General features: G+C 45.4%; 1 protein-coding gene across 2 annotated transcripts in view; it reads left to right on the plus strand.

Moving 5' to 3' along the window:
- FRMPD4 (FERM and PDZ domain containing 4) overlaps positions 1-1,938 on the plus strand; it is a 1,397,101-nt gene extending 1,395,163 nt beyond the window's left edge. The window contains exon 17 of one of the 2 annotated variants that reach the window (XM_069204702.1): positions 466-1,938. In XM_069204702.1, the coding sequence (XP_069060803.1) occupies positions 466-1,817 (1,352 nt within the window). In that variant the 3' untranslated portion in view covers positions 1,818-1,938. Of the gene's footprint in view, positions 1-460 lie in introns of both variants that reach the window. The other variant, XM_069204703.1, reaches the window with a different exon arrangement.
- Positions 1,939-14,269: the final 12,331 nt, after the last annotated feature.

Here is a 14,269-nt window from a genome sequence, read left to right on the forward strand (position 1 = left end):
TTCTATATTCTGAGAAGAGAAGTGTCCCTAACTCTGTGGGACCAGGACATCTGGGAGAATTGGAGGGCTTTTAGTGGAAGATTGACATGGATAAATAGCTTTCTCCTATATACATAGCCCTGCCAAAAATGATGATAGACTTGCTTGCCTAATTTGTGCAGTCGATATGACACCTTTATTAGTAGTGTCACCCCTGCTCAAATGTGGGCGTGAAGGCAGTCAGTTCAGGCTCCATCATTTTGTATCAGCATCCCGGCCCTATAATAGCTCAAAAAAAGATAGAAGAGACTGACATGATTCCCAGCCTTTGATGATGCCCTTCTTTGAATCAAATGCTTTGTCTACATAATTGTAAATTTATACAAGAAACGTGATACTAAAATTACTATGTAAATTTCATAGCAATAAATATTATCAGGGAAATGCTTAATTATTCTTTCTGTTTTTCTACTACCCCTAGTGTAGCTTTCACAGAGCCGGTGAAGGGAAGACAAGGAGGCATGCCTTCAGCTTTTTCTATGCTTCATGAAGCTGACATCATCTCATCGCCCAGCATTTGCACAGAAACAAAGGTGCCAATTCAAAATCAAAACCCTTTCGTTTGTCCCCAGATGAAGCAGATGAGTGCAGCCGTTGCTAGTCTACAGCAAACCGCCATGACTGGGGGCAGTCTTCGGAGGCCAAAGAGCCATAAAATGCTGAGACGCAGCAGCAGCAGTGTTGGCCCTGGTTCCACCGGATTCAACACTGACATGGAGAGAAAAAAGATGGCAATAAGTCTGAAATGTCTGGACATCGCAGAGGCAGACTCCTTCACTTTTGAAAAGAGAACTGAACTCCCACTGGGTAAAAAAATATCCAAGAGCTATTCTCAAGGTTCTATGAATTCTACTTGTGAAAACAGCAAAGAAAGCAAAAGATCTTCACTTTGTAGCCCAGTGTCAAAGGAGTCCAAGCAGTTTCGTACTTTGCCATTGCGAAAGCTGGATGCTAGCAACTGGAGGTGCCGCGGTCCCTTTAGTTATTGTTTTCTTAAAACAGCAAACAATTGTGATGACGACGAGGATGAGGAAGACATCAATGGTGAGATCAAACAACTGGCATGCCTATATCCGCAAAAGGTGCCACTTGAATTGCCCATCCCAGCCAGTCTGCCGTTATCTACTGAACAGGAAAGTAGAGTCTTGGAGTCTGCTGAAGCCGCCATGCAAATCCCCCACTGTGAAAACGAACCTGGAGATGTGGCTAAAGAAATGGAATCCGATGTCAATAGCATGAACTTTGATTGGAGAATTTCAAGGATACACTTACTAAAGGAAACCACATATGTGATGCCAGATGGATTCCTCGCGGCACAAAAAGACGCTAATGAGTTACTTGGTCTAATACGATCAAGTGTGGGTCACCTGGATGATATATGCCTGGAAACACATGACTTGAAACTTTCTCACTACAAGCAACTGTTGTCTACAGAATCAAGACAGTTGGGAAGTGCCTGCAGGAAAATGGCCATGGCTGAAAAAAGCCCACAGGAAATGTTCTTAGCTATGACTTCCAGCTTCCAGCTGCTTTGTTGCTTAACAGAGGCCTGCATGCGTTTGGTTAAAGCAATGAGCTCTGAAAAGCAGCAACAGGAAATTGTTGCTAAGATAGACGAAGTTGTCATGAACTACATATGTTTACTGAAAGCAGCAGAAACTGCATCAGGAAAGATTCTGAGTGATCCCAGTGTTAAGCTATTGGCCCGCCAGTCAACTAACATGGTTGCAATTGTAAACACTCTGCCACGGTCACTAAAGACAGTCCTTAAAAAGTGAACCAGGAAATTAACTTTATTACATGCCTTTGCAAAGCCATACTTTATCCTTTTAATGACGCCAGTACATCAACTAACTGCAACAACCACTTTTAATCTCCCTCTTTCCTGCACATCTTCCTCTGTGCCTTTTCTTCTCTCATCACTCCATTCCTCTCCTCCTCTATTTTCTGGCTCTACCTCTTTCTTGCTTGCATCTTTTTTCTGCTGCTGCTTCCTGTATATTCTACTGTATATATGAATACAAAATTTGCAACAAGGTTTCTGTTGCTGGCCACTAATATTAGTTCTAACCAGGTATACTCCATTCTAAAGTGGCAAAATGCAACAAGAGAGAGGATGATGTTATTTTTCATATAGTCTAGGCAACAGGCAAATTATAACTTTTCCAGACTGTGCAGAGCATTATTGCTCTTCTCTTTTTTTCCTCTTTGCTCATGTTTAGATATATTAAATGAACTTATAGTGTATATAAAAACAGTATTTAATATTTTAAATTATAATTTTTAAGCACTGGTAATAGCAAAATACATTCACTGTAAAATTGGAGCAGCAAAAATGGTGTATTAGAAAATATACATATATATATATGAATATATATATATGTATATATATATATGAAATAAATAGACTCTTTTATTAAATCTACTGGCTTGACGCTTTTTCTTTTTAACAAGTATGTTGCCCTTGTAAATTAAAAAAAATGATTTTGTTTAAGTTAAAATTATTGCTTTTAAATGTTTTCTAGCCTGTGATCAATATTTGCTGTTGGTAGAATTTATAATACATTTTTTTGTGGCTTCAGAGGAATCTTCATATTGGGTATTTCACAAAAAGCGCTCTGCACAATATATTTACAGTGCCTAGCACAGACCTTTTTGCCTGAAAGTCTCATGATAAATGAAATGTGAAGCATTCTTCTATGCACCAGTCTAACTAATTATTTTGAGCGGGGACATGGCCAAGATGGCTGTGGAGTAAGAGGCATTTCCTCGATAGGCTCCACACCCCAACCCACTGAATCGCTGTTCAGCTCAAGCATCTGCTATTTTAACACCCACAGCAGGGGCCCAGAGTTCTAGGCGGGTCAGGGGAGTGTCAGAGTTACTGTCCGTGGTGGGGGAGTGTGCTGTGTTGTGGCCACGCGGGGCCCAAGGCCACACTGCAGTTTCCAAGATGGCGTGGATGATCCCACGCACCGGCCATAGCTGACTTCCTGCTACCTGAGTGGGGTTCCTGGCACCAGAAGTGTGTCTCTTGGGCAGTAGATGGGTGTCAGGCACATAGAGCATCAGCAGCTGCCTCACCCCAGACTGCCAGAGGAGATTGGTGGTCCTCCTGCTGTTAAGTCATGTTCCGACAGGGAGACGTGGCATCTCTTCATGAATGTCCCCTGGGCCTGTTTCTGGATCCTGCCCGCCTCCTGCAGAGATCAACCGGAGCGGAGCACTTGGTGGCCACCTGGCACCTGTAGCAGGGACTGTAGGCCTCGGGCCTTCATGGGCTGGTGCCACTGCTCAGTTGCCCATGGTGGACCTGCGGCCATCACTCCTCATTACCACTGGCCTCACGAAAGACAACTTCACAGCTTCATAGTAGGGACATCGCTGCCACCCTCCCTTAGACTGACTCTCTTGTTTCAGTGGTCTGTCTGACTCATCCTTTCTTTGGGCTTGGGGGTCTGTGTGTTGTTTCTCCTGCAGAGGGCTGACAGCTGGGTGCGGCCCCTCGATCCACCAGATGGAGCACACAGCCTCTTTGGGGATAGACTCACTTTCTCCAATCTTTGTTGCCTGGAGCTTACACTGGGGTTGGCGAAAGAATCTCTACTCCATGGGTACCCGCAAAGGACATAAGAATGACTCATGTGTGAAGGACTTGCTTACTAAGGCAGCAGCTAAGAAGCATGACATATACCAAGAGGGGCCTGAAGACGTTTGCTGACCCCCACCTGAGCCTTTCTTCCTAATGACAGAAGCCCCCATCAACCTCCTCCATCACCAAGTCCCTCCTGGAGAATTTGCTTGTGACCTTGAGACAAGATTTTGCAAGCCGCCTCCAGGAACTGACATTGGACCTCGAACAAGTCCACCATGACCTCAACGATTGGTGTAATAGGGTTTCCTCTCTGAAGGACAGTGGGATGCCCTTGAGGAGGAGATCGACAATCTTCACCTGGCGGTTGTGAAGCTGAAGGATTAGAACATAGAACTACAGGCACACCCTGAAGATTTAGAAAAACATTCTTGATGTTCTAACATTTGCATTCCTGGGGCGCCAAGGGGAGACGAGAATGGTGGTATTGAGGCCTAGGTCACCAGGACTTCATCACCTCCTCCCGGCACTCACTGACTCTGAAGTCCACCTGGATTGTGCTCATCGCACTGAAGGGACAAGAGGCCCCATTGAGCCTGGGGCCGATATCCTCATGTGTGTCCATCACTACTGGCAATAGGAGGACATCCTGGCAGCAGCCAGAGTGGCTAGCCCCGTTATCTTTGAGGGTGTCAAGCTGTGGCTGTACCAGGACTTGTCACTGATAATGCTCCTCAAGCAACTCCTCCTTCACCCTGTCTCCAGTTTTCTTCATTCCAAGGGTGTCACGTATAAATAAGGTCACCCCTTCTGCCTTACCTTCAAATGAAGCTTCGTCACCCACTCAATCCACTTGTTGGAGGAAGCGGAATCTATCCTGCACTTTGAGGGGGTCAGCGGATGGTACTAGGAGGACAGCAAACAACACTTTGCCCACCCCCTCACAAGGTACCGATGATCGACTCAGCAGGCCGCGAAGACTTCACAGCATAAACCCTCCATTGGAGAGTGCCACAGGGACTAGTCTGCCCTCCTCCACTAACTACGCTCACAGGGCCCTGCCGAGGATCAGCAGGAGACCAACTCCCTTCCCTGAAGGGAATACTTCGTGCTGTGGGCCCTGCCCAGGTTGACCTGCGTTGGCCCTCTCCTAGGTCTCATTGTGGGGCTTGAACTGACTTTTGAGCATTACCCTTTATGCAGCTGGCCAGGGCAGAGCCCCAGCCACCTCAGAATGTGTAATAGATCATGAAGATAGCGATTGTCTTAATGACTGTACTTTACTATATTTAGTTTGTTCGGCTGTTTGGAACTTGGGTCCTGTTGCCAGTTGCCCTTTTCTCCCTGCTCACTCACACTTACTGATAAATTGGACAGACAACATAGGCTTAGGCTAGGTCCCGCTTTTCAGGGCCTCCACGGGGGTGCTTTCACACCCTGGAAATCCATCACATGATTTTCAGCTCAGACTGCTATGCATGAGGTACTCAGCTGAAATGTCCGTGGCCTTAAGTCACCTCCTAAGAGACTTGTGATCTTGGCCATGGTCCGGGATGCCAGAGCAGACTTTGTCTTCTTTAAGAGACCCAAATCTTTAGAAAATACTGCTCGTGCCTTATGTCTAAAACATATGCACACCAGTTTCACTTCTTCAGCTCCAAGAAAACTGCAGGGGTAGCATCCCCCTGGCAAACAGCTTCACTGGTCAACTTACTCACACAGATGCTGAGATTCCAGGGAGACTATTGGCCATGCAAATTCAGGTAACAGGCATTACCCTTGTTTTTGTGATGACGTGCTCCCAATGAACACCAAGAAAAGTTTCTGTGACACTCTGGCGGTCATTCCAACACTGGCGGTCCGAGACCGCCAGGGTTGGGGACCGCGGGAGCACCACCAACAGGCTGGCAGTGCTCCCATGGGCATTCTACCGCTGCGGGTCAGAAACGGAAAACCGGCGGTGTACCGCCGGTTTTCCGCTGCCCTGGGGAATCCTCCATGGCGGATTCCGACCCCCATACCGCCATCCTGTTCCTGGCGGTTTCGGCCGCCAGGAACAGGATGGCGGTATGGGGTGTCGTGGGGCCCCTGGGGGCCCCTGCAGTGCCCATGCAAATGGCATGGGCACTGCAGGGGCCCCTAACAGGGCCCCACAAAGATTTTCAGTGTCTGCCATGCAGACACTGAAAATCGCGACGGGTGCAACTGCACCCGTCGCACCCCTTCCACTCCGCCGGCTCCATTCGGAGCCGGCATCCTCATGGAAGGGTGTTTCCCGCTGGGCTGGCGGGCGGCCTTCTGGCGGTCGCCCGCCAGCCCAGCGGGAAACCCAGAATAACCCCGGCGGTCTTCTGACTGCACAGCGGTATTCTGGCAGCTCCCGCCGGCCCTGCGGTTACCGCGGCCGGCGGGAGTCAGAATGACCCCCTAAGTCGTCTGTCACATCTTTTGATAGAGGGAGATTACAGCCAGTTCTGCATCTGATCTTGGACTATTCGGTCCAAAGAGCTGAACACAGAGGTGCTGTCTCAACTGAGGGACTGCAGTGACTCACTGAGGTGCACTTGACTGACACCTGGCAAACTCTAAGCCCCTCCTCCCACAACTTCCTTCATTACTCACCTGTTGGCAGTCCTATGCCTCGCCTAGATTATTTCTTGGTCTCCTCCTTGCTCCAACCTTATGTGCATGAAGCGAGAGTCTCTTCTCTCTCTGACTATTCACCTATCACCATAACCACTGCACTCCCTCCCTCTCGCCCCCAAAGCCACCTGTGGTGGTTCAGTGATACCCTGCTTAAACACCAATCAGTCCAGGCTGAAGTACACAAGCAAATCGCTCTTTTACTTCAGCCCAATGATAACCTTGACATTTCCCCCTCCCTGTTGTGAGAGACCCTCAAATCCGTCCTCTGGGGCTCCCTCATTGCTATTGCTGCTTTGCTCAATGCCCTCGGGCGAGGAAAACATGCAGAGCTTGAAAGGCAATTTCAGGATCTGGAGGCCTGCCATAAGCAGACGGGGAACCACTCCACCTGGAAACAGCTGTTGGTTGCCTGCAAGGAACTAAAAGCTGTTGACAATGATAAATCCTAATATGCACTTCTGTGAGTGCAGCAAAAATACTACACTGGCAGTAATAAAGATGGCCCTCTGCTAGCACACAAACTCTGGGCTAAGCATCCCAAAGCCCAGACAGACGAGGTTATCGCTCAAGAATTTAAATGGTTTCAACCACCTACTGTTCTGACCAATGCGAACAGTTGACTATCACTCAGTACATTTTGACTCTTCCGTCATGACTCCTCCATCAGGAAGCAGCTCACCTTGAGGAGGACATTCAACTGGCAGAGGTCATATGCACCATCTCCTGCCTTGTCGTCGGGAAAGCACAGGTTCTGATGGCTTCACACTGGCCTTCTATAAGACCTTCTCTCCACAGCTAGCCCCACTCCTTCTCTGCTTGTTTAATTCCATTAGTAGCATAGGATGTTTACTGTCTACTACACATGACACAGTGATCTCTGTAGTCTCTAAGCCAGGAAAGGACCCAGCTCTCTGTCCTGTTAGTGGCCTATTTCCTTTCTGAACGTTGACATCAAACTGTTTACTGGGGTCTTTGCAGGCTGTCTGCAACCATATGGAGGGACTAGTGGACCTTGATCAAGTGAGTTTTATCACAGAGAGGACCTGCAGCAACAACATTAAACGCATCTGACACCTCACCAATAAGGCCTTTCACTTACACAGGCCTGTACTCCTAGTCTCTCTCAAAGCCTGAAAGACATTTGACAGGGTGCACTAGCCCTTTCTGCAGGCAACCTTAGAAATGTTCAGTCTGGGGTTCTAGTTCTGCAGCTGAACCTGGAGTGGTTACGCAGCCCCCTGGCTTGGGTGAGGGCTAATGGCATTCCCTCCCGACCATTTAAAGTTCTCTGGGGCACAAGTCAGGGATGCCCACGCTCATCCATTTGTTTTGCTCTGTACATGGAGCCAAAAGAATTAGGACAAAGCAAGATTGCTGTGATCCAGATGGGAGGGTAAGACTACAAACTGGCACTCTCTGCTGACGATGTCCTGGTCTCCCTAGTGGCCCCTTTAACTTCTGTCCCTGCCTTTCATCATGGGCTTTGCCTTTTCGAGAAGGCTTTTGGCTTTAAAATCAATATTTAGAAATCCCAGCTCCTCAACCTATCCACCCCGACCAATGATCACCACACCTTCAAATCAAATCAAATCATTAACATTTATAAAGCGCGCTACTCACCCGTGCGGGTCTCAAGGCGCTAGGGGGGAAAGGGGGGGTTATCGCTGCTCGAACAGCCAAGTCTTTAGGAGTCTCCGGAAAGCGGAGTGGTCCTGGGTGGTCCTGAGGCTGGTGGGGAGGGAGTTCCAGGTCTTGGCCGCCAGGAAGGAGAAAGATCTCCCACCCGCCGTGGAGCGGCGGGTGCGAGGGACGGCAGCAAGTGCGAGGCCAGCGGAGCGGAGGGGGCGGGTGGGGACGTAGAAGCTGAGGCGTCTGTTGAGGTATTCCGGTCCCTTGTTGTGGAGGGCTTTGTGTGCGTGGGTGAGAAGACGGAAGGTGATCCTTTTGCTGACTGGGAGCCAATGCAGGTGTCTCAGGTGTGCGGAGATGTGGCTGTTGCGGGGTACACCTTGCAAGGCACCCCTAGCTTTTCCCTACCTGTGTCTTAGGCTGTGCCCTACATTAGAGGGCACAGCACAGCACAACTACAATGTCCTAGCAGCCATGGCCAGCTCTGACTTACAGAGCTGGCACTCTGGGGGCCTCTCCTGGTTGGGTCATCTGGCAGCAGTAAAAATTACCCTCCTGCCCAAAATTCTATGTCATGCAAACCCTAACAGCATAACCCCCTCCACAGTGAGTCTCCAAACTGCAATGCATGATCGAGTCCTTTATCTGGCAGGGTAAAACACCTCATGTGGGCCGTATCCAAGTATATCGCTCACAAGTGGATGGCGGCCTTGGCCTACCACAACTTACCAGTTGCTATCTTGCCACACAGCTACGCTATCTGCTGGAGTGGCACAGGTTTAACTCAGGTAATTGCCGGACTATATATCTGGAAGGTCCCTTGACTGCCCAGACCACATTGCCCATGCGGTGTCTATTCCTCCCCAGTGCTTCGAGCCACTGTAGACGTCTGGGACAGGGTCGCTGATCACCCCATTATCCCCCTTACCCCGGTGATCAGCAATCCCCCCGGCTGCATCCGGTAAGGGGTTCCTTGCCTGGAAGGAAGGCACCTGTAAACACATTGGAGATTGTATTTATTCTAAAGGCCTGAAACCCTTTAACCAATGTCAACAGGAATATGGGCTTCCTGAAGAGGAGCACTGGTGTTATATACATATTCAACATTGGGTCTCCTACGCCTCCATTAAGCCCCATGCTGCCTGACCCCTTACTCGCTTTGAACACTGGCTTATTACTAAGCCAGCTGACTCAAGGTAGGTCTCCAAACTGTATAAAATGTTGCTCTGTAAATCCTCGACTGCCAAGGTGGTGGCGCAGCATCACTGGGAATCTGAGCTGGGGCGTACCCAGACTGATGAAGAATGGGCAGGTATCTACTGTAGAGCACAAATCTCCACAACTAGTGTGACAGCCAAGGATGCCTTTCTTAAAACCACACATTGTTGGTATTAGGTGGCTAGGTGGAAACCTGGGGCGTCTCCCTCCTGTTGGTGTAACTGTGGGGATATGGGCATATGGACACACTGACACCCCTGAGTTATGGCATTGCCCTAAATTCCAACACATTGGGATGCAGTGTTGGCTGACATCAATTGTATATTTGATATAAGCCTTCCTTAGTTCCCTTGCTACATCCTATTCTCCTGCCTATCGCCCTTATGTACCCCCCTCCGCTTCCCTTAAGGCAAGGTAATAACCTTAGCACTGTGCACATTTTGGCAGGTCCTCACGGCCACTGGGTAAAGGACTACATGCCGGAACACATGCCGGAACACACTGACTGGATTCATAGATTAAGGGAATCTCTGGGCATGGAGAAGATTTCCACCACTATCAATTGCCAGCTTCAGCAATTTGAGAAGCAGCGGGGCCCCCGAGTGAACTTCCTTGTTAATAAATCTGGAGAACTCACCTGCCCCAGATAGCTAAGAGTTTTGTGCCTCACGGACTTGGACTAATGCACACCGGTGAGACTGAGTCTGTGCCTGTGGGGCTTTAGGCAAACTCTCTGCCCTCAGCTTAACGTTCACTATGGTGAGTGAAGAGATGTTAGGTTTATTGGTTTGCTTCTGTGACAGTGTGAATTTTCTAAGATGTTTATGAATGATTTTTATACTAAAATGTGTAATGAATTAAAGTGACTTTTGAAAACGTGTACTTTTCAGTTCTTAGCTGAGCAAAATTCTAACTAGAAGCTGTGGTTATTTTCCATGTTTCAAAAGCTTACATAAAAGTGTCTTCGAAGTTTGTGTAGATGAGCTCACAGCTACCCCTAGTGGGTTGCTGCTCTAAGTCTTACAAGGTCATGTTTTTAACCAAGCATTGCATAAGTTGAAATGTCCTATTGTTTGAGAATGTTACTAATATCTGGTCTTTCCTCGAGGATGGAAGTGAGTTGAAACTGTAAAAGTTTCTTTCTGAAACAACATATTCGAGAGGCGGTGGTACATTGGAGCTACAGACGAGACGGAAGAGCAAATGTTATTTTTGAAGAAAACTTTATAGTTAGTGTAGATTTGTTGTGTTTTAGGTCATCAATTTAGTTGTTGATTGGCTGAAATTGGCTAAAATGAAACCACCCCATAGATTGACCAATCATAAGCTTATTAGGATTTAGTATAACAACTTGGGAAGAATTATCTAGGGAGTAGTATTATGATTACTATTTTAGAGTTTGGAGAGCAGACTAGATGAAGTTCGACTCTGATGATTCAAGACTTTTTGGCTGATTGGGTTTAGCTGTTGTTAGGCCATAACTGTTGGTGTCCCCTGGCTGAAGCAAGCTACTTTCTGTTTCTACTTTTATCATTGGTAATGTATGTCATCGTAATGTAATATGTGTCTCATTTGCTTTCAAGTTACCAGCTGCAACATATGACTTAATTTGCTGCAAATAAATAATATATTTTTTTATCATTAACTAAGATAAAGAGTTTTCTAAATATGTGTTACTAAATTCTTTTCACATGAAGCCCAACATGTTGATGCTAATTTGCGGTTAGAGAGGAAACTAATATGAATTGCTCATGACTTATTTTAAAATCATTTGATGCTGAACTAATGCATAACTTGACATTATTAATGGTTTTTGTATTATTAACAAGTGTGATTCTATTGGAGATAATTTTTTGATTGTCTTGATGAAATTGAGATATATAAGACACTTTAACCAACCGCTATTGATCTTATATGCTTATCATTTGTGTTTGAGAGTTATTTTCGTGACACTAGCATTGTTAATATAGGGAAATAAATCTATGAATTCTTATGAATAAACTGGTGTGGTTATTGATTGAATTTTAATATATTTGATTATTATTAACCTTTGTTGATACTCATGACGTTCATTGATGACATCCCCTCAAACCTATGTCACTTTGATCCATTGTCCTCTAGCGCAGAATCCACTATTCACTGTAGATAATAGCTAAGTGAATTTCCCCGGTTGTTGGAGACCCCCTAGGTTGAAGGGTATGTTCTGGCAGTGTTTGGTTGTATTTTAATAAAGTGAATGAAATGTTTTTGCGCTTGCACAGCTTTAGCTAGTTTGCAGATGGTTGTGTTGGATACGAGTCTAGAGGAGTAGAGATACTCAAATTAGTATTACATGGAGTGGGCGTACTCCTATAGGTATGAGAGTAGGGAAGCGGCGTTCTTCATTTGAGTGTGGCGCTTGATGCAGGGAAAATTATCCACGTGGTTGTAGATGATGGACCTAAAGAGAGAGGGCTGGGACTCCGGAGTATATTGATAAGTGTAGAGAGACACTTGGTATATTTTGTAATTCATTCATTTAGTAGACCGATCCGTTGTGTTTGGTAGGTCGAGTTTGTGAGAAATTGGAGTGAATGGAATTATACTGGAGATTTGGTGAGTACTGAGTGCACTAGACAATAATCCAAGGAACAGTGGAGAAGTGAAGTCCGCATGTCGAATTTTTGCTCACGAGTGTGGGAAATATTGAAGGTTCTGAAGCGTTTGTGTTGCCCCACCTGTAGTAAATGAGCAATTTTTTTTTCTTTATTTCAAGATAGCTCACAAATTAATATTGCATTGATTTTGCACGTGAGTTGTGAAAGATTGGTACGACAGACTTTGTCAGCATCTCGGTGAAAGGGGGTGAAAGTGTGGGTGTGACGTAGTTGGTGCCCCACTGGGATTGGTTGATTAGCAGAAAGGAATCGTGCACAGATTCGTCAATCAGTCCGGCAATAGAGTAAAGCAATTGATAGGCGAGGGGGGTCAAAGAGAATTGCGGGATCGTAGTCACTTTCCATGATTGGTTATTCTTTCTTTATTCTTTGTTTACTGTTTGTATGTGCTTTGTTTAATTGGGCTTAAGAATATTTTTTGCTGTAGACATCAGGGTTTGAATAAATTCAGTCCAAAATGAGGTTTTTCAAAGCTTTGAGAAGTGCGTTGTGGGGTGATGAATACACTCCGGCACTCGAAGGAGAGATTTGTTTCTACCAGAGAATACTCCAGCATATATTGGGTCAAAATTACAAAGAAAGAAGGTTGTCTAGCTTTACCAGAACATGGTACATTCAATTTAAAAATCCTGGATAATTTAAGGTAAAAAAAGTACAGTTTAAAACCTTCACCGAGGCCAGCAGAGTACGAAGCATTAGCAATATGGAGCTGTTAGCAAAACAGCAGCAGGCTTTAAAATTTGAAAAGAAAATGAGAAGAGTAGAAAAGACGGTATCTGAAACAGTATGGGATGAGGAACAGAAAAGGTGGAGAGTAGAGACACTACCTAGGGTCAGATTATTTCCTGCGAGAAAAAAGGAGGATGAGATTGAGACAAAATATGGAAAGAAAAAGAACGGTTCACAAGACATGAAGGAGATGAAACGAGTTATGTTTAATGAGGATGAAATGGACAACGATGAGATAGTTACTCGTGTTTTAGAAACATATCCTCCACCAAATGTGAGACAGCAGGATCATAACAGATCAAATGGGAGTGGAATTAGTAATACAATTTCTACTGCACCATTGATTTCAGAATCAGCAAAGAGTATCCTGGACATTGAAAGAGTTCAGATGCAGAGTAGTTTTAATGATTCATTGAGTAACAGACAGCAGTTTGAAATGAACATTCCTGAGATACAGCCAGAGGCTCAGATTGTGAAAACAACTACTAATTTAGTGTTGTCACAAGGTCGCCAAAGGATGAATTTAAGAGAACCTGTACATATACAGATTCCACAGATGCAGAGCATGAGTGCAGGACAGACGCACGGAGTTGGAACACTAATTAATCCAGATGCAATTACTGTACCTATTACGATGGGTCCGGTAACTCCATTATATGTCCATGTGGGCAGTAGTAGATAGAATTCATTGATAAATGTGCAGAATAGACAAGGGCCAAGTTTAAATGAGACTAATTCTTCAATAGGTTTGTAACCTGTTGGGGAACAATGGCTCCGCAGCAGAGTACGAGTTCACGGCAAGAGCGAGGAGCAGGTGTGCAAGCCAATGGAGTATCATTGAAAGCTTTAGCTGCACAAGAAATCACAAAATGGCTGGAAGATTTAAACAATTCAAAACAACAAGAGAGAAGGGATAAAGAGGAAGAGACAATAAACAAGGTGAGATTAAACATGGAAGGGAGTGAACTTTTAGAAGGGACCGTGGGGGTGAACAGACTTGAATCCTATACCGAAGGGCAATTGAGATATCTATGTAAAGTCATTACAAGGGGAGAAAATAGGGTTTATCAGCAGTTACAAGATGTAGCAGACGATTATGACATTGATTTGACAAAAATGAAAACACTGAAAAGGAGTTATAAACTAAATTTGGAGGAAGAAGACTTTATTGACATGAGATCTGCAGGGGTAAGAACACATCTTAAAGAATTACTTGAGAAAGTGCAGATTTGGAGGGCACTGGCAAATGGGAGAGTAAATTGGACGGGAAAAGAGAAGACCAAAGAAAGATGATGGGTCACAGACAGGGGATGCAGTAAAAATGTTACCGATGAGTGAAACGCCAGGAGATAATTTTATACATGTACCCTGGAATAGAAGTGATATTATAAGTTTTACGAATTGTAACCCAAGACTGAGAGAGAAGCCAATGGAGTGGTACCAGCAGACAGATAGGTTTGTGTCTGTGGGAAGACTTGACTACACTTTGCAAGAAAAGTGTTGATTGGCCGACAAATAAACCGCAAAGGGAATTAAAAACAGGTGTGCCATCTCCTGAAGTAATGAAACATTACTATAAAGTCATTGAGTTTCTGAAAATGAAAATTTAGCCGAAAAATGTTGATTGGCAGCGCATAGATAGAACAACACAGGAAGAGAAAGAATCGGTTCATGCGTATTATGAAAGATTGTTGAAGGCATTCAAACATTTCAATGGTGCAGAAACAATTGAAAAGGACAGCATGAATCATTTGGTGTT

The sequence above is a fragment of the Pleurodeles waltl genome, chromosome 8 (genome assembly GCF_031143425.1).
Source record: "Pleurodeles waltl isolate 20211129_DDA chromosome 8, aPleWal1.hap1.20221129, whole genome shotgun sequence".
Lineage (NCBI taxonomy): Eukaryota > Metazoa > Chordata > Amphibia > Caudata > Salamandridae > Pleurodeles > Pleurodeles waltl.